The sequence below is a fragment of the Grus americana genome, chromosome 1 (genome assembly GCF_028858705.1).
Source record: "Grus americana isolate bGruAme1 chromosome 1, bGruAme1.mat, whole genome shotgun sequence".
NCBI classification, from domain to species: domain Eukaryota; kingdom Metazoa; phylum Chordata; class Aves; order Gruiformes; family Gruidae; genus Grus; species Grus americana.
In genome coordinates, this window is record NC_072852.1 from 3,477,679 (window position 1) to 3,501,823 (window position 24,145).

The following is a 24,145-nucleotide window of genomic DNA, read 5'->3' on the forward strand; positions in this document are numbered from 1 at the left end:
ACATTTTTGTGTCTTGTTCTTACGCCCCTCCTTCTCCAGCTTTCTCCCCCTCTTTATTTCTCCTGCAGCAATGCTCTTCAAGTTAACATGCCAGGAGATCGGTTGCTCTCTGCTCAGAGGCAGTGTAGTAATGAACAGGGGAATGGAGAGGGGGAGGAGAAAGGCTGCAGCTCGCCAGTGGGAAAAGTCTGAACAAAATGAAATGATAATGGCAAAGGACTGAAAACCACCTCCTGCCCAGAGCCTGGCTCAGTTTAACTACCACCGATGGCACAGAATTGATGTGCCCCTCACAGAGGGATATTGCATGTCCAGCCAAGACCCTGAGGCAGGCATTTTCTGCTGGAGATGGACAGTCCATTGACATCTTCTTCCTTCTTGTCCATCACCCTCAGCCACCCTGAGGCCTTTTCCCCAGGCAACCTCTCCTGTCAGCTGCTCTGCGTTAACAGCTCAGACCTGCAGACTCTCTCCTTCTCACATCACCACCTCTCACAAGTTTCTCCCTCCCTCGCTTTACCTTCTCTTTTCTTGGACACTTTCCACATCTTCTCCCACTCCGTCTCTCCCCATCAGGTACTTCCATGCTCCTCTCACACCATTTCACACCCACACTCATGCTGAGGGGTGGTGGGTGAGGTTTCCACCAACACCGCATTGAAGCTGGAAAGCAATACAGAAGGCAACTTTTCTCCCCACAGCACAATCCCTTCCCGTCCTTCTCCCCCCTGCACCCACCTCTGTGATGTCTTCCTCTGCTGGCTTGAATAGCCAGTGGGTTCAAATAGCCAGTCTGTTCTCCCCAGAATTATGGCTCTTTAAGGTTAAACACACCCAGTCAACACAACAAGCTGGAGACCCTTGCCTAGCCCTGGCATCCAGCAGCGTGGCACAACCCACGTTCACACTGCCAACCTCTCTTCACATTGAAGCTGTCTGTCCTCTCTCCTGCTCTACAAGCTGTGCCAAGGCATTGCCAGGACAGTCCTAATTTTCATGGGCTCAAACAGTGCCATGGACTGTGCTAGCCTTTAACACTGTGGGTTGGAGGTCAGGGTTTGGGAATTTGCCCCTTCCTGCCTAGTTTTCTGATACCATTATAGGCTGAGCATTCTGGTGCAGCATGGTCCACACCAAGAGTGTGAACCCTTTTTTGGGCAGTACTGAGCTATGCTAGGTGATGTAGGAGTAAAATCAATCTCATAATCATGATGATTGTGTCTTTAGGCATGACTGTGCTGTTAACGTAAACCAGATGAGGGGATGAACTCAAGAAACATCTGTGGTACTTAGTCTTTAGTGCAGTCACTTACAAGTTCTTGGGTTATTCAAACCCAAAAGGTTGTAAGTAACGACTAGGAAAAATTTGCAAAGTGGCACTGGATGGTGGCTATATCTCAAACGAGTAGTTTGGATGATACCATCACGTTTTGGGTCAGGAGGAGAGCTTAAGCATGTGCACATGGATGTATCACATGGAGGCATAGCACATGCTCTCAAGGACACAAAGAGCTTTATTTACTAGCGTAAATGTAGTGGCTACAAGCAAACACAAAACCGTGGCAGGGCTTTGGACAGTGCTGCAAACAAACAGACCTTCTTCTCTGGAGAACTGAGAGGGAGAGGCAGAGGCAGGGTTAGACCCAGTGCCTTCTTAAGTGCAGTTGCACTGGGGTACACTGCCTTCAAGCAACAAAGATGCCACTACATTCATAACCAGCATCACATGGGCTGGTCTGAACTAAACCAAGCCTACCAAAGTGCTTCCAGAGATACTCACTGATAGCATTGCAAGCAGAACAACTCAGAAAATTTGGCGATATCTAACAGAAAATTAAGGAAAGGGCTGTATCCCAGGAGGCCTGTGGCTCACTGTGGTTGACAGCTCTTTTGCAAACTTTTCTTGCACCCAACCTGGAGAAATCAAAATTTTCTGAGCTTTTCCTTGCATTCATCAATACTTGCTGACTTCTGGGATACAGGTATGAAGAGACTGCCAGAGCTTTTCAACGCACATATCCAAAGCCTTTGAGCTTTGGGATTGTGTATAGTAATAACTACAGACAAGGCTTTAGTAACCTACTGACACAGCAAAACAGAAGCACAAAGGGAAAATCCCCCCCCATCTTATAAAGAAATCCACCAACATGCCCACAAATACTGAAAAAAGCAAGTCTGAAAGCCTCGATTCTACTGTCTTCACCTTCAGGGAGGAGACTTTTGCTATCAGCTCCCTGTGCAACCCAGGTTTCAGTTTACACATCTGTAAAATAAGGATAAATAACATGATCTTATTTTGTAGGAGGACTGCAACTTTTTTAGGCTTTATTTGGAAAAAAGCTTTGACTGCTTCTAATCACTTAGCAGCCCAAGATGGAGCTAAGCATTAATCATTGCTGTCTGAATTAGAGGAGGATCAACTTAGTACTTCAAAGTGTAAAGCAGACATTACCTTAGCACGCAGTTCCGGGTAGTTTCGCAGCAGGCAAATCCCCAAGTTTAAGTTGTGGGTAGACAAAGTCTAGAAAATCATTTTAGGACGAAGAGCTGAGGCTGAGACTGGTTATAGGTGGCACTGCATGGCATTCAGACAATCTCTGAAAAAGGAAGGGACTGAGGCCAAGTCACGGCTCAAGCATCTTTACTCCCCACCCTCCTGCTTGCAGCTCATCACCCTACTGAGGACAGCATCCTTCCTTCTGCTCTCAGCTTTCAAAAATATCTTTCATGGGGGGTGAACGCTGACAAGTGCAGCGTATTTCAGAAGGATGTAAACATTTCCCCCCCCATTATTTACCCCCCTGAAGAAGTCCCATCCTGCCTCTGGGATAAGCAGCCCTGAACACCTTCCCCCCTCTTGCTCCTCGTTCTGCTCTCTGACATCCCACCACTCTGCCATGCTGTCTACATCTCTCAGGTTCTCTCTGTTTTCCTGTCCCTGCAGTTCACCTGTACAAGTGTGGGGCCATGCGGGACAGCTGTGGACTGTGCCTGAAAGCTGACCCGGACTTCGAGTGCGGCTGGTGTGAGGGGCAGAACCAGTGCACGCTGAAGCAGCACTGCCCAGCCCAGGACAGCCAGTGGCTGGAGTTGTCCAGCACCAAGGGCAAATGCACCAACCCCAAGATCACGGATGTAAGTCATGGATCTGCAAGAAGCTGGGGAATTCCCTCTCATACCCTTTCCTTGGTTTATTTTCCTGATTTGTCTTTGGGTTGGTGAGGCTGAGTTCTTCTGGGTCAGAAAAAACCCCAGGCGTCTTTGGGGATGAGAGGCCTTGGTGGCCTCCAAAGGTAGGCACATAGCTTCAGGTGTCTACAACACAGAGGTGAGCAGGGTGTCAGAGTTCCCACCATAGTCAATGTGGGCATGAATCAGTTGCACAAACACAGTCTGCCGGTACAATCTGCGGAACAAGATGCTCCAGGGCATCTCAAACGGACAGTGTGAGGGTGGGTAATCAAAGGAGCCCAACTGTCTCTTGAAACAGCCTCTCTGGCAAGCCTGGTTGAGAAGGCGATGTTGAGTGATCCCAGAGTGGTTTGAGCTTTGCTGACAGGAGGTCAAGGAAGGGGGCAGGTTGTAGTTCATGCTTTCTGACAGCATGACATAGACAAAGTCAATGTCCAGAAAAAAGCAAGAGTCCACTGACTCCAGCAGAGTAACACTGTTTTATTTTCCTGGCTGACTTTGCACAGCAAAACAAGTCCCCACAGAGCAAACAAAGCCCTGTACAGTTGTCAGATTTCCCCCTTTGAAGGCTCAAGGAAGAGGCAGGATCAAGCCTGGACTAAACTAAGTCTGGACCTGTTCTATTAAGTGATAAAGAGAGAATGAGGGCAAGACTAGGGGAAAGGACCTGCAGGATAATGGTGTTCTTCAGAAGGTTTCCTTCTGATTGTGTTGACTTGGCCAAAAGAAGAGCTGGACAGAGGTACAAAGGGGAGATAAGACAATAAAAAGACCATAGAGAGAGGGAGCAAAGGAAGGAAGAGAAGGCAGGGGAAGCAAATCAGGCCTGCAGTCCAAAGGGACTTTTGTCTGCCGTTTTAGGATGCCTTTGCCGTAACAACCATTTTCAGGGTCACAGGGCAGGCAGCAGGACAGATCTGAGCCTTGACAATGAGGGCTCCATTCTTATCAACTGTCTCCCGCCTTAAGCATTTCTCAGTCACCATGCCTTAGTTAACATGAGTACCCTTTCAGGATGGCTAGGGCCTTATTTTGCAAATGAGAAAAGTAAGGAAGAAAATGAGACAGAAAAGATAAGAAGAAATGCAAAGGAGGAAAATACAGCGTCCTCCAACTCCACAGTTGTGGTTTAATATGAAACTTTAGGTGGGTTGTTTTCCTAGAAAGCAAGAAAGGCTTTTTCAATTGCATTTGGTTAAGAATCAAAAAGTGTGGGTGTTACGGACAAACCCTAGATCAATGTCCATGTGTGAAAGTTTTGTGAAAGCAAAGGCTGGGCAGAATCTGTTTTTCCCAGATGCCACTGAAAGGAACCCCTTACTGTGTTTTGATCCATCTCCCTGTCATTCATCAGTCCTCAGAGTACACACTCAGCTGGACTGCTGGAGTGCCGGGCACATTCAACTAAAGCAGAAGTCCAAAACACAAGGGCATGATCATGCAGTAGTATGATGTTCTGAAGGTCCATCCACATTTCTCTGCCATGCTTTGACCCCAACCCTGCATCTACAGTCTCTTTATGAAGTGCAAGGCACTCATTCTCCTCCCTACAGCTCCAGAGGGGACATACTTCTAATTCTGCTGACATTTCCTCCAACGGCTCCCAAAGCTCGAACAGATCATTGCAATATTCGCTCATGAAATATTCCAACTGTCTGGTGCAATCATAAGTAGCTCTTGGAAAGTCTTTTTCTGAGCCATTAGCATGGAAGTAATCTCAAGTGACTGGATATATATTGCAGCTAATGGTAGGTCTGGAGCGGTTGGTAAGAGCATGCATATTCTGGCGAGGAGCCAGGGCAGTATCTGTGCAGCCAAAGGAGGAGAAACCAACACGTGTACTCACACTTGCACAGGCACACACACGCACCCAGCACAGAGCTTCCTGTAACCTGTACTTATTTACTAGCTCTTGCATTTATATTGCCACTCAGTGAAATTAAAGGACTTACGGACTCGCTGAGCCACAAAACCTCCTTTAAGAGTGACAAGCTGCAGCATTAGGCTGATATGAGCGGAAGGCATAAATTGTGGTGCAGTGTCGCAGCTCTGGGTCTTCAAGAGAAAGCTGAGGCCTCCTGGCAGCTTTTCTTTTGTTATTTTTCCTCTCCAAAACTGATAGGTCTCGTTCCACATTTTTGCACCTGTGATAGAAACAGGATCCTTCTCTCTTGTTGTGAAAACAGCATGGTAACACATTCTTGTACACATCTGAGGGTGTGCAATGAGCTGGGGTCCAAAAATCTCCCACGTGCTCCTGGAAGAATCCCAGGCCCTTCTGTTTTAAGGAAATAAGTGGGTTTTGAAGCTGGACTTTACAAATTAAAAATGTCACAGGGAGGAATTCAGAGATGCTGTGCTGACTTCACTCCGGGAAGATTCCTGTTGATGCTTTTTGAGTCATAGCAAGAATTTTTAAAAATCACGTGCTTTAGAAAGAGATGGAAGTAGGATGATGCTTCCACTGTTTTTTTTGTGACTTCTGCAGTGAAACTTTTGTCTCAAACTTACCCCTAGTTCTAAAGAAAAGGACTTTTCTAGCAAGATGTTCCCTTTCACCACTGCACCTTCTTTTACTCAGGGTAATGACACTAGTCATACAAGAAAAAAAAATCCTCTTTTGACCTTCTATGAGATGTACTGCCCATGCTAGCAAGCTCTTTCAAGCATAGATGAGCCCTAATTAACCACAGACCTAGCTTACTCCACACCTACCTTACTAGAACAAGTAAAAACCATTTGATGGTAAGTTTAATACCACAAAACAGAATGAAAATATTCCACGGGGAGCTCAGTTCTCTTATAAAGTGTGTCTAATACATAAGGAAACAAAATAAAATATGGGAATTTTAGTTTATCTTTCTTTTTTCATTTTGAGTATATATTAGATGGTATTTAGTATGGTGATGGGGCTGGATGCGATCCACCCAAGGCTACTGAGGGAGCTGACGGAAGTGTTCACCAAGCCACTTTCCATCATTTATCAGCAGTCCTGGCTAACCGAGGAGGTCCCAGTTGACTGGAGGTTAGCCAATGTGACGCCCATCCACAAGAAGGGCCAAAATGATGATCCAGGGAACTACAGACCTATCGGCCTGACCTCGGTGCCAGGGAAGGTTATTGAGCAGATCATCATGAATGCCATCACACAGCATGTACAGGATAACTAGGTGATCATGTCCAGTCAGCATGGGTTTATAAAAGGCAGGTCCTGCTTGGCTAACCTTCGCAGATGAGGGAAAGCCTTTGGATGTTGTCTACCTGGACTTTAGTAAAGCCTTTGACACTCTTTCCCACAGCATTCTCCTGGAGAAACTGGCTGCTCATGGCTTGGAGGTGCATAGGCTTTGCTGGGTAAAAAACTGGCTGGATGGCCGGTCCCAAAGAGTCGTAGTGAATAGAGTTAAATCCAGTCGGCGGCCAGTCACAAGGTGGCTGAGGGGAGACCTTATCACTCTCTACAATTACCTGAAAGGAGGGTTTAGCCAGATGGGGGTCGGTCTCTTCTCCCAAGGAACAAGCAATAGGACAAGAGGAAATGACCTCGAGTTGTGCCAGGGGAGGTTTAGATTGGATATTAGGAAAAAATTCTTGACCGAAAGGGTTGTCAAGCATTGGAACAGGCTGCCCAGGGAAGTGATTGAATCACCATCCCTGGAGGTATTTAAAAGACACATAGGTGTGGTGCTTAGGGACATGGTTTAGTGGTTGGACTTGGCAGTGCTGGGTTAATGGTTGGACTTGATGGTCTTAAAGGTCTTTTCCAACCTAAATGATTCTATGATTCTGTGGTACTATATATTCTAGCCTTCCAGCAACATTCACATAAAGTGTTTTATCAGGAGAGGATTAACTCATGTCAGCAAAATAAGTATTTCAAACAGAAAACTTTGCTTGAATAGATATTTGTTAATGATTCAGAATAAAAATATTTTGGAATTTTTATTTTTGGAAAATAGTTCAAGTTTTCAATGTTGAGTCCTCAACTGAGACAATCAATATTAGTTTGTCCTGGAATAGAAATTTCATTTTTCTTCTCATTTTTTAAGGTACTTTCCTCATTTCCTGGAAAATAGCCACAAATGCCTCTCTCTTTCTTTCTCCTTTTATCCATTTTCTGTGTGTCTATCAACCTCATCACCACAGACCATCCAAAGGCAAAATCTCCAGTCAACCTGTCAGATTTATGAATGTTATGCTATTTTCTTTTTAGGACTTAAGTATCTTGTTGGTTTTTGGAGTAGGAATAAACCTGCCATGGTTCTGATTTTATTGGCTCAAGTGGTATTTTGTCTGTTTTTTGGACCTGAGACCGGGCCACTGCAGGGATCTTGTGCTGCAGAGGTTGTGTCTATGCTACACAACCCTACAGGTCCAAGCACTTGTCTGTGATCATCTGTGCTATTAATTTTTTAACCTCTGTTGGTTCCCTGCATAGTCAGAGCAAAGACACACTCATTCGGGAGGTGGTTCACGACACCTAAAATTAAATATTCTAAAATAAAATATCCCCTAAAAGTGCCAGGGTCTCTCTCCTCTAATTAAAGATGGACCTTCTAAAAATTGGCCTCTGGGTGGAAATTAGTCTAACCCTGGTGCCAGACCCAGTGCTGGGAAGCAGTCAAGTGCAGCCCTGCTCATGCCAGTGCCTCGACTTTCCCTGCCAGTCCTACTGCTATGCAAGGATCTAGCTGCCAGCCCTAGATTCCCAGTTGGCAGAGCTGTGGACCAGCGGGTACAGACCTCAGACAGGGAATTCCCCCTTACTCACTGTGGAGAGAGCCTTGCCAACGCTGGCAGATGGCAGCCATGGCATCCTGAATGGGCAGCAGGGAATACTCTTTGAAAGCAACGTTTGAAGCCCCTTTCAACTAGCCAGTGGTATGGCAAAACATTTGGGCACGGCGAATAATTGGAAGGGCAGAACTGTGATAATTAAGGGCCAGCCCCATGATTTCCATTTTGGTTTAATGTTGAGGAGACAGGTCCAATGCTAATTTCTACCTGGCTCTGAACAAGGGTAATGGATGTGATGCAGGGTGCTTTCCTGCACACACGCCCTGCCTTTGCATGGACCAGAAATATTGCGCAGTCATAGCACTGGGTGCAGGGTGAGGTGAGGTCTGGAGTCTGGATGGTTCTTTGGCTCTGCTGCCCAACACAGCCACTGCTGAGCAAGATGTAGCGATCCGACCCCTGCTAGGGTCTGGTAAAGGTCTAGACTGGAATGCAAATACCGGCTACCAGCCACCAGGATGGCTGGGATAGCCACTCATCTCATGTTGGGACTCCTGGGCCTCCCACCCCACAAATAAGCCATCCATGCTCCCATGCCTGTCCTTCCCCTGACCCCAGCTCTCCCATGAGGGCAGCTGGATCTCTTTCAGAAATACGTGTTGGCACACAGCAACTGCTGCTACTGCCTCACCCACTGTCCACCTACTCCATACCTAATCTGACATGCTGTTTCTGTTGTGTCTCAGCTGGTTTTTTCATGTGGACATTTTTGGCTGAGTTTGGATGCATGACCAATACCTACCTCCAGAACAGATCAAAAACTCCATGTGTTAGGATTTAAAGTGACTAGCTGAAGGCATTTGTGTCCGTTTCTTGTTCTTTCTCTCATTTCCTTCGACTGTGCCTCACTCTTGCCTCTCCATGGCTCATGTGTAGAGCAGAGCTCAGCTGCACCACCAGAAACCCTTGGTCCTACCTAGAAAACATCTCCTACTCATCTCTGGATGTTTTGCAAGTAGCCAAAAGAGAGTAAATGAGATCTGTGGCAGAATTTTGTATACTCTGAGGTTGGGGCAAGTGTGATATATATTTGCAAGGGAGCTGGACCCAGTGATGCGTCTGGAGTAGGCTTGTTCCTCAGTTGTTCAGCATTCATAATTCAGAGTGTCTGTAGTGGTCGCAAAGAGACCTGATATTACCTTTTCTTTCACCTGAGAGGATGCTGATGTCTTTACATAAGTGGTTTGATTATTCGCCGCCTTCTTGACTTGTTTCTCCAGATCAATCCAGTGACGGGCCCTCGTGAAGGAGGGACCAAAGTGACCATCCGTGGAGAGAATCTGGGGCTGGAGTTCAGAGATATTGCATCTCATGTCAAAGTGGCTGGAGTGGAGTGCAAACCGCTGGTGGAAGGGTACATCCCAGCAGAGCAGTAAGTTGGTGTGTGGCATACAGTGGGCCACAGCACACCTAATAACAGTCATTGCTACCTGTAGTGTCTTCTAAGGAGTCCATTCCACCCAACCTTGGAAGTGAGGAATGGAAGATACCATTCCTCACATACAGCTCAGGAGCCAATAAACCATTTATTGCTGTATTTGTATTGCATATTTAAGTAACCCTCATGGCGTATACCCTAAATTATCCTTCATCTTTCACATAACAGCTACCACAAGGGTGTTCAATTCCAGTTTGTAGAGCAGCAGTCCTGAGAAGCAGCTTATCCCTTGTGGGAGTGATCACTAAGCCTTACAGCTGGAAAGCTGTTCACCATTCAGGGCTGGAGGACAGATGTTACCCCCAGGGTCAGACCTCAGCCCAGCATTTGTCTGTATATTTAAGTGAAGCTATGTTTATTTACACCAGCTAAGCACTTGTCGTACCAAGTGCCAACAGCCAAAAGCCACCACTCTTTGAAGAATAACTTGGTCCACAGTTTGGATCCTGGATTGGAAAGGAGAGGATGGGTTAAGTCTACAGTCCATTCCCCAGCAGTGTGGGACGTTTGCTCCAGTTCCATCTTACCCAGACCAACAATCCCTGCAATATTAATTCTGATTGATATTTTCTCCACAGGATAGTATGTGAGATGGGGGAGGCCAAGCCCAGCCAGCATGCCGGATTTGTGGAGATCTGTGTGGCTGAGTGCAAACCAGAGTTCATGGCCAGGTCCTCGCAGCTCTACTACTTTATGGTAAGATCCTGTGAGAAGTTCTCCTTGGCTCTGAAGTTCCTTGGGCCCTGGTCCCCTTTGCTGCATCTATCCGTTGTCCTTGACCAGATTAAGCCTCTGAGCTCTTCACTGCCATCCTGAGTGCACCAAGTTGTTCCTTCTATTTCCTTTCAAAGTCTTGTTATGAGCAAAAATAGCTTGCCTAATTAATGTTTTAACAATCTAATAATAGTCCAGATTATTAGTCCAGTTAGTTACATACAGCCATGGTCCAAATTAGTACAGAAAATCCTCATTAATAGTTAAAAATGCTATATAGGAAAGAAAAGAAAAAAAAAAAAAGAAGAGAAAGGAAAAAAATCTTCCTAATAACTTACTTTTCCCTGGTATAGCGCTTAGCCTGCCATCATCCCTCCAGGCTCTACAGACAAAGGCACTAGTGTCCTACAGCAGAAACATCGGGGTTGTCACTGCAGCCATCACCACTCTGAGGTCTTCAGCAGGAAGAGTGTGATGTCCGTGATGGGGTTTCTGCCCCCTCACTCTTGGGTCCCCCCAGGGGTATCTTCATTCCCCCTCTCCCCATGCCCTGCTCCCCTCTCCCTGGTCCCCAGCACCAGTGGCAGAGCTGCCCAGCTCCAGCCCGGGCACACCAAGATCTGGTGTTTGCTGGGCAGTGCCTGCCCGGGGCGGCAGCCCTTGGCCATGCGGGGTGTCCCCAGCGCTGAGCTCAGGCAGGTCAGGCACGAGTCCTTGGCCACGGGGCACTTGTGATCGCAGGGACACCCAGCTCAGGGCACGGCAAGCCCAGAGACGTCCTGAGACCTTGTGGTATTGCGTCAGTGCAAAGTCCATGGCCTTCTGCTAGCAAGGACAAAAATTCCTATTTACTGGGCCACAGGCAGTCACCATAGCAGTGGCAGGTGTTTCTGCAAGATGTAACATTCAAGGAGTGTTTGCAGTAGGTTGTCTTCTGGGTGCCCAGGAGAAGTAGTGCTGCAGCCCAGCAGTACTAGGTGATGAGGGACCAGTTCACCAGCCAGGCTGTAGGTGAGCTGCAGAGTATGACTGGAGCTCAGTGCAAGTGGGCAGCTGTTCTGGATGCTCCATGATGGAATGATAGACACCAGCAAGCTTGAGCTTCAGTTAGCTTTTAAGGAGGCCTGCACACATGAGTAAAGGTGAGATCTCACCCCAGTGTTCCTACTTGAAGGGATGGGCTCAGGACAGCAGATGTCTGCTCTCTCAGAGCTGTGGTTGGCACAGCCATGCAGTTCTTGGGTCGTTACCTTCAGCTCAGCCCAAGTGTCTCTTAAGCCTCAGATACAGCATCAGACCAAGATGTTCCTCTGAGGGCACAGCTCTCCATGGGATTGGATGTCATAAATGCCAACACCGTGGTTTGTTTTACGCAGCTTCCTCCTGCCACTGCACATCATCATGTGTCTGGCAGTGGGAAGGGTAGGTGCTCTGGAGGGACGACTTAGCTGTGAGGAATTTGAAGATGAGTTAAAAAGTCCCTAAGGATGGTGAACAGTGGGATCACACACACAACTTCCACTTACTTCCCTGTAGTGGGCAATCTCCCCCAAACAGGCAGTTCCCTGCATGTCCAGCCCCAAACGTCAGATCTGTCCAAAGAAGAAGAGGAAGGGGATTCCTATTGCGAGTGGCCGCCCTTAGCAGGCTGTCCGGAGTCAGCAATGTGTGCTGATGGCACTCAGAGAGCAGCTATGCTCCTCTTTCTAGAGAGACTGCTGGTAAATTGGGTTGCTACACCGTCTGTCTGGGACATCAGCCGGCAAAGCAGTCAGAGGGGCTCTGGGCCTGATTCTGCATTACTACTGGTGCAAGTTCAGCCTGAGACTGTTGCTTTGCCACAGAAGAGGGGTGCAGAGCCCAACACATGTTGCACACTTGGTTTTTTGTTCCACTCTCCCTTTTTCTGCTGATGTTCCTTGTCCAAGAGACCTGCTTATTCCTCTAAGGCCCCTTGCTGGGGAGATGCAAGCATTTCCTGGCCTTGATCTGTGCAGATCTGTGCAGGTTTGAGATGAGAGGCTCTCTTTGTTCCCATCAAAAGCTCTCGACTCTTGCAAGGGAATGGGTCTTTTCTCAGATAATTCACATGCCCAAGCATCTTTTAATGGTAAAGAGAACTGAAAACGAATGCAAATGTCTTGGATTTGCCCCTTGAGCTGTAGAGATTTCTCTATTCTTTGTATTTTCTGATATCACTCAGGTGCTGCGGTGGTGGGGGGCAAAGAAACAGCTTGAGAGATAGCCCCCACTAGGCAGACAGAAGGGCTCTTTCCAGGACATTACACTTTGGAGCATCACCTTTGCTACTTTTGGAATTAATGTCCGATTTTGATCATCCGTGTCCGTCTGTGACAGCTTTTCCCTCCACTTGCTGGCTTTCCGGCTGCCAGCTATCCCAGCTGTGCATAAGCGCGAAGTCAACAGGGTTTTCTCTGCTGAATACCTCGATACCTTTGTGTTAGACAGAAAAAAATACAGATGCTCTCCAATCTGCCCATCACATGCCCTCTCTCGTGTCCATTGCTTTTACAGCGGGAGATGTGTTTCTTGGCGTGGCTTGGCTTCCTCCGATACTTCTGCCAGGATGGTAGAGATGTTATTGCAGGCATCACAACATGCCTTGGCATCCTGCAGCGGTGGGTGGCAGCTTTAAGGGAAGGAAGATGTTTGAAAACTAAGGAAGGGCATTGCATGGAAGAGAAATGTGGCTTTCTGATGCATAGTAAATGCTCTGGAAAACTGCTTTTCAAAAAGTTTGAAGCAAAACATGGTAAAATTTGGCCAATAGGTTTACCCTTGCCCTCTCCTGCAAGATTTGGAAGAGATGATATTTGGAACTCAACAGAGTATTTAATTTCAGTGTTTTAAAAAAGAGGTAGCTTAGTTTAAAGATGCTAGAACAGGTCTTCTCCACATTTCTAACCAGAACTTTTAAATTCAAAATGATGTTAGTTTGTTTTAACCTCAACTGTGATGAAAAATGCAAATTGCATTAGAGAGTTCAATAAGCCAAAAGAGAAACAAAGCATTTGTTTGCAGGCTGAAATGAAATTCATGATGATCTAAATGAAAATAATTTCTTTTAAAAAAAAAATTATTAATTTTGTTGCTATGATTATTGCCACAGTATTTCAATAAAAAAAAAAATTCCCTTCACTTTTCAGTTCAGATGCTGAAGCAAGTTTGCCTTTATTCTGGCTTTGGATGACAATATGACAGTGCAGGTGATGTGGGCTACTCTGATTGCATCTCTTCTGGGTCTGCTCCTAAAATCCTTGTCCCAGAAGAGCGTCTGCAACACGTCTCCCTTCCATCTTTTCCCCTCCTGCTGCTATTACTGAACCTACAGAAAGGAAACCCAGCTGCTTAAAATGCATCTGAGTCACATCTTCCTCTGCCCTTGTCCCCAGGAGGAATGAAGTGGGAGCCAAGGTCTTGACATGCATCATGAGGTCAGTTTAGACACAGCTCTGGCTGCAGGTTCTCTGTGGACAGCCTGTGTGGAAGAGGTACTAGGGGAAAGCAAAGTGTTGGGGAGCAGAGGAAAGTAGACAAACCCCTAGAAAGGTAGAGAAGATTTCTTGGCCTCTTTCCTTCACTGTTGCTGTCCCCTTCAGCCTATTACAGATCCACTAGAACACTGCATTTTCCATCACCTTTCACCAGCAAGGAAACGGTAAACAGACTGGAGGCTGAGTTTTACTGTAAACATGCTGTGCAATATTTATGAAGGCCACTGTGAATAATTAATGGTTTATCACAGCTTTGAAAGCTTAGCCACAAATGCTTTTGCAAGATTGGCACAAGACACAGCAACGCTTTGCCAAGGAGCATTGCTGGTGTGGTGCTGGTCTGTGAGGATCCTCAAAAGGGCATGGTCGGTTTATGTACCCATCGAGAAGTGGGACAACGGCTTTGAGTCTTTAACTCAAATGTTCCTCTCTGGTTTGTAAAGCAGCTGCTATTGCAGTGCTGTTGTGTAGGCTATGTGCACCAAGTTGCACACAGGCCTGGAAGTGTTCAAGGCCAGGCTGGATGGGGCTTTGGGCAACCTGGTCTAGTGGTGGGTGTCCCTGCCCATGGCAGGGGGGTTGGAACTAGATGATCTTTAAGGTCCCTTCCAACCCAAACCATTCTATGATTCTAAGTTGGCCATTCTCAACCCATTTTCTCCCAGGTGGAAGATCACCTCCCAGCAGCAGCTGTCATGGTCAGCAGTAATTTGCACTGGTGTGGGTGGCCATCAATAAGGGATTAAAGAGGACTTGGCATCACATCATGAGGCAAGACCCTAAAACCAAGGAGCGCTATGTACTGAAGTGCATCTTTTGTATCTGTGTACTGTTCCTGCATTTTTTATCCCAATAATACCTGTTAGAGAATGTTAAAAAAAAGTATAAGAAACAGGACATTTCTTGTTTCTGAATTTTGTCTTTCTTGTATATCCTCCCAACCTTCAGCAATTAATAGCTGAGGGACTTCTTGAGGCAAAACAGTTTCCAAACCATCATGTCAAAACCAATCAAGTTTAAACACAAGAAGTGTCCAGCTCTGACGATAGATTTTTCTACAGAGCGGCGTGTCTGATTTTCATGTTCAGCTCTTTCTCCACATGGTAGCTTTCTTTTGAACAAAAGCAAAGTGGAAACCTTGCCGCTATTTTTCAAAATTATTAGCCAGAGGGGGATAGGGACAGAGAAGGCTCTGTGTGTGTGAAAGAGGGAGCTGTGGTGTGTGTCAGGTGGTTTTATAAACATGGATTAATGGTTTCCAAAGCTCAATAAGGTGACTGCGTGATGTACCTGCTCATTCAGAGGAGCTGAGGAGAGCTTCAAGCATTTGTGTCATCATTCTTAGACAGGGGAAAAAAATAATCTTCATTTAAATGCATATAGTAGCTTTTCACTTGGGACTGAGTGGAAAGTTTTTCTATTAAAATGCAAATGAAAGAATAAACTGCAACTCCAAATTTCTCCCTGAAAATGGATGTCTCCTCTCCACATTGTGGTAACAGGGTGATCTGTGCCTTCAGAGTGCAAGTATTTTATCTTGATTTTGGGAGGAAGGGAGAGCAGGAGGGTAGGAAAAAGAGTTTTGGTATTTGAGGCACCTAAAGGAATTGTGCCCCTTTTTCATATATTAACACAGCACCACGTTACGTTTGGAAAAGAGGCTCAGAAAATCGGCAGAAAAAGGAAAAAGGTGTTCATCTGGACAATGCTCCTTTTGTGGCTGTAGTATTTCAGAGTACATCTCAACACGAGCACCGCCGTGCTGTATCAGTGCAGGACACTCATGCAGTACTAGACTGTCTCAGCATCCAAGTCTGATAAGAAAAACAGAAAAATTTGGGGTCGTGCAGCGGGCATGTGGGAGAGGCAAGGCATGAGTTCAGATGCTCTGCTGAACCCCAGCTCGCTTTCTTCCCAGGGGAAAAGTCTGTGAGGGAGAGTTTTTAGGCATCTCTCTGGAGTTTTACAGCAGGTTCTGTTCCCTTGTCAGATCCATAAGGTTTAGACTAATCTTCTAAAGACCTGAGTGTTTTCATCACTTCTGAGCTCCACATTTTGGAGGTGGGGAGTCCCTATTAAGATCCGATCAGCCCACTCAAGACCCGGTTTATCTTGCAGAGGTGGTGTTGCAGGATGGCAAAAAGACACCTGAGCTGTCTCAAACAAGCAGTGGAGATGGAGATCATGGCTCCAGCTGCTCCAGGTGTGGAACTGACTTTTCAAACCCAGAATATTTCTAAGCGGGTACAAGGGCAGGCCTGATTTTGCAGGGGTGAGGAGGACAGGCTAGGGTTAGGTGTGAACTCATCCCAACAAACTTGGCTTTCAAGCAGCATGTCTATGATAGGACTGGTGTCATCATAGGCTCCTCTATTGGCCAGAAGATATGGTCATCTTCTGAAGTCCAACTAAGACATGATTAATTCCTAGGGGTGCCTACGTCTCTCGATCACTAAAAAGAGAGAGGGAATGTACCTCCGCTCTTCTGCTGTGTTTTCAACATGACCGTTTGCCTTCACAGACTCTGACACTCTCTGATCTCAAGCCAAAGCGGGGACCAGTGTCGGGTGGCACCCAGGTGACAATTACGGGCAACAACCTCAATGCAGGCAGCAATGTCATCGTGACCTTTGGGAGACAACCTTGCCTCTTCTACAGGTACAGATGAGTCCTTCCTACCGTACTTGCCCAAGTCTGAAAGATGTGAGCAATTATAGTCAAGAGACTTCTGCAGGCCAGACACCCTGTCCCTCAAGTGCCTCTTTTGCCTGTGGCCACGTCTATCCAGCAACAAGACCGGTGCATTCTGCACTGTGTGCAACCTTACTGTGCATGTTTTGGGGTGGAAGAATAGGATTTATTTCATTGTTTTGACTGATATTTGATGTGCTTTTTTTCCATGGCCCCTTGTCAAATTTCACTACAATTCTCCACGGTCCCATGCTTTGCCACTTGCTCTGGGAGTACGTCGTTTAAAAGATTCATTTTCATGTTCCTGCTTTAGCAGAGGCGACAAAGAAAATCTGACAACATCGATTCTAAGTATTAAAACACCTCCCTTTTATCCCAGAATAGTCCTGTAGTGCTAAGAAATGGATGATTTGCAACATTTCAGCTCTGGGTTGGCTCCTGTTCAATTGCAGTTCAGAGAGGCTTAATGTCAGTGCTACCTGCTGAATGTTGCCTGATCCCTGTGAGAACGAGCCTGAATCCTGTTCCCAGGGGCTCCCGCAGCTCAGAACTACCCAGTGCAACACATTTTGCTGCCAGTATCAGTGGAGGCTGAAGATGAAGTTGGCACACTTCTCCCAGCCTGTGCTTGGCAGAAGAAGGGCCCATTCACAGGAGACCTGGGACCACTGACTTGGGGCAGTGCCCTTCCCTCTCCTGGCTGTGGGGAACCTGTTTAGCTGCCTGTCATGGATGTAGTGTGACCCAGCATCTATAATTCAGGAGGGTGAAGTCACAGCTTGTGATTTAAATGGCCAAGAGGGAACCACAGCTGCTTGGAGTTGATTACGGAAGACACTGGGGAGTTTTAGGAGGGATTGAGCGTGGTCTTTCTGGGTGTTGCAGTCAGTGAAGGTGAGTGCCATGCTGCAAGGGAAGGATGCGCCCTGCTTTATCCTTTCTGGGGGTATAAGATGAGGCGGAGGGTGTCTGGAGCCTGGTGTTTTGGCTCTTTATAGAAGGTAAGGGCCACTTAAAAATCCACCTGGAGCTGGTTTGGAGCCATGCCCAAAAGGAAAGGTTTATGCAGAATAGTCTTTGAGTATAATCATAAAATGCTTCCCACTGCATTAGCACCTCCCATGCAAATGTCCCAGGCACGCTGCAAACTGCACGTAAACAAGGCTTACAGTCCTAATGCAAAATAAACTTTATTATCCCAGACTGGAAAGCTGAGGTGCAAACACCCCTTTTTATGAGCTGCTGCTGCATATGTCTGCAGGCAGGAAGGAAACATCTATCAAGCATTTAATCACAAAGAGGTCTGTTTTGGACTTCCCTTAAGGTTCAGTTTTCACTCCGAGACCTGAGAAATGATGACTTTTGTCATTTTTTTTAAACTAGTGAAAAGGGAATGGCAATTCCTCAGTTAAATGTGTCACACTATTCACAACATATTCCTGTAGCAGAGAGTTTCGTCGCTTCAGAGTGCGTAGGTTAAGGTCACAGGACATCGAGGTAAGTAGCTGGGCTCTTTTTGGCACCAACTTGTTTGCTGCTGTTAGTGCCTGGTTTATATTTACTTTCTTTTGCTCACAGGAGATCCACCAAGCACATTGTCTGTAACACCACTGCCTCAGATGAAGGCTTTGAGAAGGTGAAGGTATCCGTGAGAGTGGACAAGGCAAAGATACATCAGGAGCTGCAGTATGAATATGTAGAGGATCCAACCATCCTGAGAATCGAGCCTGAGTGGAGCATCTTCAGGTAAGCATCCCATGAACACCCCTTACCACCTCCCATGGTTTTCTCATGCAGCACTGGTGTGTTCATGTTGATTCCTGATACAGAAAAGTGCTTTCCAAGCATTGTGTTCACTAAGAGATATATTTTCTATTTCTTATAGAAGAATTTTTTCCTAATATCTAATCTAAATCTCCCTTCCTTCAGCTTAAGGCTGTTACCCCTTGTCCTATCACTCCATGCCCTTGTAAAGAGTAAAAAGTCCCTCTCCAGCTTTTTTGTAGCACCCTTTAGGGACTGGAAGGTGCTCTAAGGTCTCCCCAGAGCCTTCTCTTCTCCAGGCTGAACAACCCCAACTCTCTCAGCCTGTCTCCATAGCAGAGCTGCTCCAGCCCTCAGATCATCTTTGTGGCCTCCTCTGGACTCGCTCCAACAGCTCCATGTCTCTCCTGTACTGGGAACCCCAGAGCTGGACGCAGTACTGCAGGTGGGGTCTCACAAGAGCAGAGTAGAGAGGGAGAATCCCCTCCCTCAACCTGCTGGTCACACTTCTTGTGATGCAGCCCAGGACACGGCTGGCTTTCTGGGCTGCAAGCACACACTGCCAGCTCATGTTGAGCTTCTCGTCCCCCAACACCCCCAAGTCCTTCTCCTCGGGGCTGCTCTCCATCCATTCCTTGCCCAGCCTATAGTTGTGCTTGGGATTGCACCAACCCATGTCCAGGACCTTGCACTTGGCCTTGTTGAACTTCATGCGGCTCGCACAGGCCCACCTCTCCAGCCTGTCAAGGTCCCTCTGGATGGCATCCCTTCTCTCCAGTGTGTCGACCCACCACCCAGCTTGGTGTCGTCTGCAAACTTGCTGAGGGTGCACTCGATCCCACTGTCCACGTCGCCGACAAAGATGTTGAACAGTGCCGGTCCCAGTACCGACCCCTGAGGAACGCCACTCGTCACTGTTCTCCACTTGGACATTGAGCCGTTGAGCACAACTCTTTGAGTGCGACCATCCAGCCAATTCCTTATCCACTGAGTGGTCCACCCATCAAATCCATGTCTCTCCAATTTAAAGACAAGGATGTCGTGTGGGACAGTGTCAAATGCTTTGCACAAATCCAGGTAGATTATATTAGTTGCTCTTCTCTTACCAGTGCTGTAACCCTGTTGTAGAAGGCCACCAAATTTGTCAGGCATGTTTTGCCCTTAGTAAATTCATGTTGTCTGTCACCAATCATCTCCTTATTTTATATTGCAGACCACTGGGTCTGGTTAAACTATGCAGTTGTATCCCTAAAAGCTGCAATTCCTAGTGCAGACCAGAAGTCATGACTGTGTTTTGGGCTCCGTTGGGCTGGGTCCACAGCTTTGCATGGCAGCAGGATCAGTCACTGATCTCTTAAACCCAGGCATGAATGTCATAACTGTGCTTAGAGAAGTGAATCTCCCTTGGGTTTGAAATCAGCAATTCCTACCTTTCCCACAGCCTTTGTGTACTTGCTGGCTTAGGACTAGGCATTGTTGTTTGGCTGTCATACCTGAAAGCCCCAGGGCTGTCTCCTGAGATGAAACACAAAGGGAGCCCTGGTCTCTGCCCTATCAAAGGGCCTTCCTCCTTGTTAGGCATCCCTTTTTCTCTTCACCCCATTGATGTTGCTTTGGTGAATTCAGAGGGTTCACATGAAGATGTCCGAGAGGAGCATTTGCCCTGGTTGTGTAAAGCATCAAAGCGATACCCAAATGCTCTCAGAAGCTTGCAGAAGTGGCCTCAGGAAGAGAGAAATTGGTCATTAAATGCACTGGTATGTCCTTGTAGAGGTACAAAATAAAGAAATCTTAGTCTCCCCTCATTCATCCACAGCAGGTCTCTGCTCCCGTGTCAAACTGGGCTGATTGTAGTGTCTGGGGATTAGGAGCAGGGCTTGTAAATCCCCCCCAGTTCAGCTCCCATCCAGAAGATGTTTTCACAAATCAATTAGTGCCTTTAATTACTGTGAGGGAATTTACTGATTTAGCCGGATTGAATCTTTGCACATTGGGCTTGAAGCTTTAGTGTCTGGATTTTCCATTTGGGGTTTTTATTTTCAGTCAGAGTTCAGGTTATCAGTGAAATGAGAAATCGCTTTACTCCCTTCCTTATTAAAGTGAGTTCAGTGCCAGTTAAAAGGTGCAAGATTGACAGCCCAGGAGAGTGAATTCCCCTATTATCTCCAGGAAAGGTGCAGCACAGGGTCCTTCCTCTGCCTGGCCTCAGGTCTGCCTGGGAGGTGAGAGGAGAAGTTCTCCCTAGCCCATTTGCTCCTTGGTTTCTCTGCTGAAGCTTCCAGCAAGAGACGAAGAAGCAGCCAAAGAGATGCTTCAGGTCTACTGGCAAAGCTTTGCCTAGCTTGGGGGCGCAGAGACTCTGCATCCCATCGCCTGCTGCCTTGGATCTCCTGTCCCGCCTCCCAGCATAAAGGAAATTAAGAAGAGGTGCTTGTGTAGTGGGTACCAACTTACTTGCAGGGTGTGTAGCTGCCAGGATGGATGACTGGCACTCTACCGGTCTCACCATTCAGGTGCAACCTCTAACCGTTGCTCTCTTTAGTGTCTCTGAAATCAGAAAGCAACCACCTGAGCGGCAGCAGGTACCTAATTTTAACCAGACCTACCCACCTCCACCTTCATCCTCTTTCTTGGGCACTTTTGAATCGCTCCAAAGGAGCATAACCTTGGAGGAGGTTGCAGAGAGAGAAGATGCAGTATCCAGGATTACCACTGTGGTTCAGTGTGTCGGGAACAGTTTTAAGCACCGTAAGTGTTCAGCTGTGGAGCTCCATCCAGCAGATCATAATGGAGACAAACATTAGTGTAAGGCTTCCACACAGGGCTAGATGGAAGTGCAGCGAACTCCAGTCCTGAGAATCAAGCAAGAAATAAGTTAGTCAAGACACGTGGATCTGGAGATAGACTGAGGAGGCTGTTCCTCATTTGTTATGCGGTATGATTCATTACAGCAAATCCACTGTGCTCCTCTGATTCATCACTCCTGGCTGTGGGGCTAAGCTGTTTTGAGGGATAGATGATTGCTACTAAACCAGCTTTGCAAAATTAGTGAATGAATGTACTGAGCCTGGCTTAAAACCTTCTCAAGTGCCATTTTCCAAGACAATAAAGAAAAGATTACTGCTAATTTACTCCCATAGCCAAAAAAAAAAAGAGTCACACTGGGCTGGCAGGTAACTAGAATTTTATGAGGCTCCATTAATACTTTTGATCTGGGTTTGATTTGTGTTACATCCAGCAATTATCTGAGTCTGCAGACAGAAAATTATGCTCAGATGTTTTGGGACAATAAGGAGTTAAATTAAGAAAGCTCATAGTCTTGGCACCTCTGTTATTTTGCTGGGCAGCAGCATCTCTCCAGGCTCTGATCCGACCTGGGCAAGAAGCGGCCGTGACCGGGCATTCACCTGCAGACACAGAAGGCAATGGCTGGTGGTTTTCATGCAAAGGCAAGCGAAGGTTGCATTTTCTTGATTTGCCAGCCAGAGATGTTTTTGGGGTGATTTTGTTTCTTCAGCAAACACAACTGCTTTGGATATTTTTTTTTTTTCAGAGGAAAGGCCTCTCTCTGATCCGGTGCTGTGGCTGAGCTTAATAGCTGTGGTCTGAGCCCACAAGCTCGATTTCCAAACCCAATACAGAATTTTTAACACGTGGGTTTAAAACTGTGTGCACAGACTTGGTTGATTAAATAAAAGAATTTATGTATATATACACACACTCATATATCTGTACATATGCACACACATTTGATACGTCTGGAACATGTAAAACTTTCAGCTGAGTCAAGATACAAAATCTCTTCTAGTGTGAATCAGCAGAGATTCATAATAATAATAAATAATAATAATAATTATAGAGGCTCACAGCCAAAAATCCAGAAGAACCAGGACAGTGGAGAAAGAACAACTTGGTTTATATACTTCTCTTCTGGTTTCTGGCAAGTGAGCTCTGCCTGGGTGATATCAGGAATAGTTAATATGAAGCTGAATTTTGAGGAGAGGGTATTTTTTCTGCAAGGCAGGGAGGGGAAGCTCTCTTATAAGTAGAAGTATGACATCAGAAGAGATCCTCTGTGCGTTCAAGAGAATTCAACCATCCAAGCAGATGTTATGGAAATGGCAAAATGTGGTTTTGACCCATAAAATTTCCAATTAGAAATTTCCCATCACAGCTGATGGTTTCAGAGAGCAAGAACGTGAGTTAGTCTGCAAAACTCAAGGTCAAATGTTGCCCTAACCATGGATCAGTCTGTACAGGCATTACTTGAATGAAAGACCATAAGGAACCTCTCAGAGATGTGGCACAGGAGCACGTACTGGAAGATATGGTTCTGACAATGCTCTTTGGCAGAGCTCATGGCTCATGACTTCAAATTTACAGGCTTCTTGGTCACATAGGCTATGTTTAAACTAGCAAATACTTAATCCAGGTCTATTCCTTGGTCCTGAAGTCAGCGAGCATGCATAGCTGTCATCCATACCACCAATGATCTTTCGTCCTTCAAAGGCAGTTTAGCTTTATCTGCTCTGGTTGTTAGGAGTGCTCCCTGGCCCTTGCTGTCCCTTAAACCATGACCAGGCATTGTCTGGGCTACTGTTAACAGCTTATGGGCATCAACGGCCACCAGCCAGTGTTTGAGCTGGTGTCCTGGCTGCTTGGTTTATCAGCGTGGGTGAAATTAGAGGGGCTGAAGCACAGCCCCAGATAGGTGTGGCCAGCTCACTGAAACCTGACGGCTATACTGCTAGGCAGAGACATATATTTGCATTCATTCCTACCTGCCCCATCTGATTAATACAGGAAGATAAACGAGGAACATGGAAAACAAAGATGAGAACTGGGGGAGATCTGTTGGCCAATACAGGATTCTTCCTTACAATGTGTTTTTTCTCTGGTGTTTTCTCATTTGTAATGCACCTGTTTCACCTTTCACGTATGCGTAGGTTTACCTGGAGGCAGGAAAGGGATTCTGAACTTTCTTTTCCCAGTCCCACAGATTTCCACATGACCTCCCCTCCCATTCTCAGCAGAGTGCTCCAGGAAATGAATTGCAGCCTGGACAGTTTCCAAGGGGAGTTACGGAGGCAGGTGCTGAAACTAATGAGAACACTTCTTACCCTGGGAAACCCTCAGAGATGGGTCTGTCCATTGATGACATTTTCTCATCCTACCCTGGCTGTGTGAGCCCTGACAGCTGAGGGTTTTACTTTCTCAGATAAGTCTTCCCCCCTTCTGTCCTTGCATCACGTTGCCTCCCCCATAGTGCTGCAAAAAGAGAGCTCACCCTGGTAAAGCAATGCTGTTTCGATTTGGGGTGGCCAAAGCTGCCTATGGCAAACCCTTCCCCTCAATGTGTTCAAAGCCAACGCATGCATCAGCTCCTACTGAAGTCTGGGAATGCTCCTTTGCAATTTCCTTCCCCCCTCCCCGCCGCTCCCCGAAGTCCCACAAACAGCACCGCTGGCTGCAGCTGGAAGAGGCAAGGGAAAGGAAAGAAGGGTGTTTCTGAAAGCTGTTTCCTTCTGGTGATCAAGATTGCAGGGAATGAGAAGGGCTCCACCTGCATCTCCTCATCTTAAGACGGGCTAAGAGAAATGTTCTAAAAGCAAGAAAATCTACCAAATGCAGGGACATGGTTAGTATGAATCAGCTTTCTCAGGAAATCAACCCTTGCCTGAGCAAAGGGACACCATGACTGGAAACCTCTATTCTGTCACATGTTGGATCTAACCCACATAGCAGAATTTATCTGCCTGGGTCGCCAAATGGCAACTGAGCAAATGCCTTATGCACACCAAGGCTGAAGACTTCAGCTCTGTTTCTTCTGGATGCTGCAGAACTGGGTTCCTGGCAGCACTGAAGTGGGTTCACTGAGGTCACGTTGTCTTATTCAGGGTGATGTTTTTATAGCAGGTTCAATATGCAGGATAGGACTTCAGCTCTCAACCAAGGTAGCACTGAATCCTTAAGAGCTGCTTGCACAGAACAGTATCTATGAGGTTTATTTTGGCTCCCTTCCTTAAGTGATACA

At 46.6% G+C, this 24,145-nt stretch overlaps 1 protein-coding gene across 3 annotated transcripts in view; it reads left to right on the forward strand.

Moving 5' to 3' along the window:
• Window positions 1–24,145, forward strand: part of PLXNA4 (plexin A4) — a 454,779-nt gene that overhangs the window by 370,217 nt on the left and 60,417 nt on the right. For all 3 annotated transcript variants that reach the window (XM_054806078.1, XM_054806099.1, XM_054806089.1), the window contains exons 12-16: window positions 2,945–3,135; window positions 9,210–9,361; window positions 10,006–10,123; window positions 16,178–16,314; window positions 17,926–18,093. In XM_054806078.1, coding sequence (XP_054662053.1) covers window positions 2,945–3,135; window positions 9,210–9,361; window positions 10,006–10,123; window positions 16,178–16,314; window positions 17,926–18,093 — 766 coding nt within the window. The remainder of the gene's footprint in view (window positions 1–2,944; window positions 3,136–9,209; window positions 9,362–10,005; window positions 10,124–16,177; window positions 16,315–17,925; window positions 18,094–24,145) is intronic.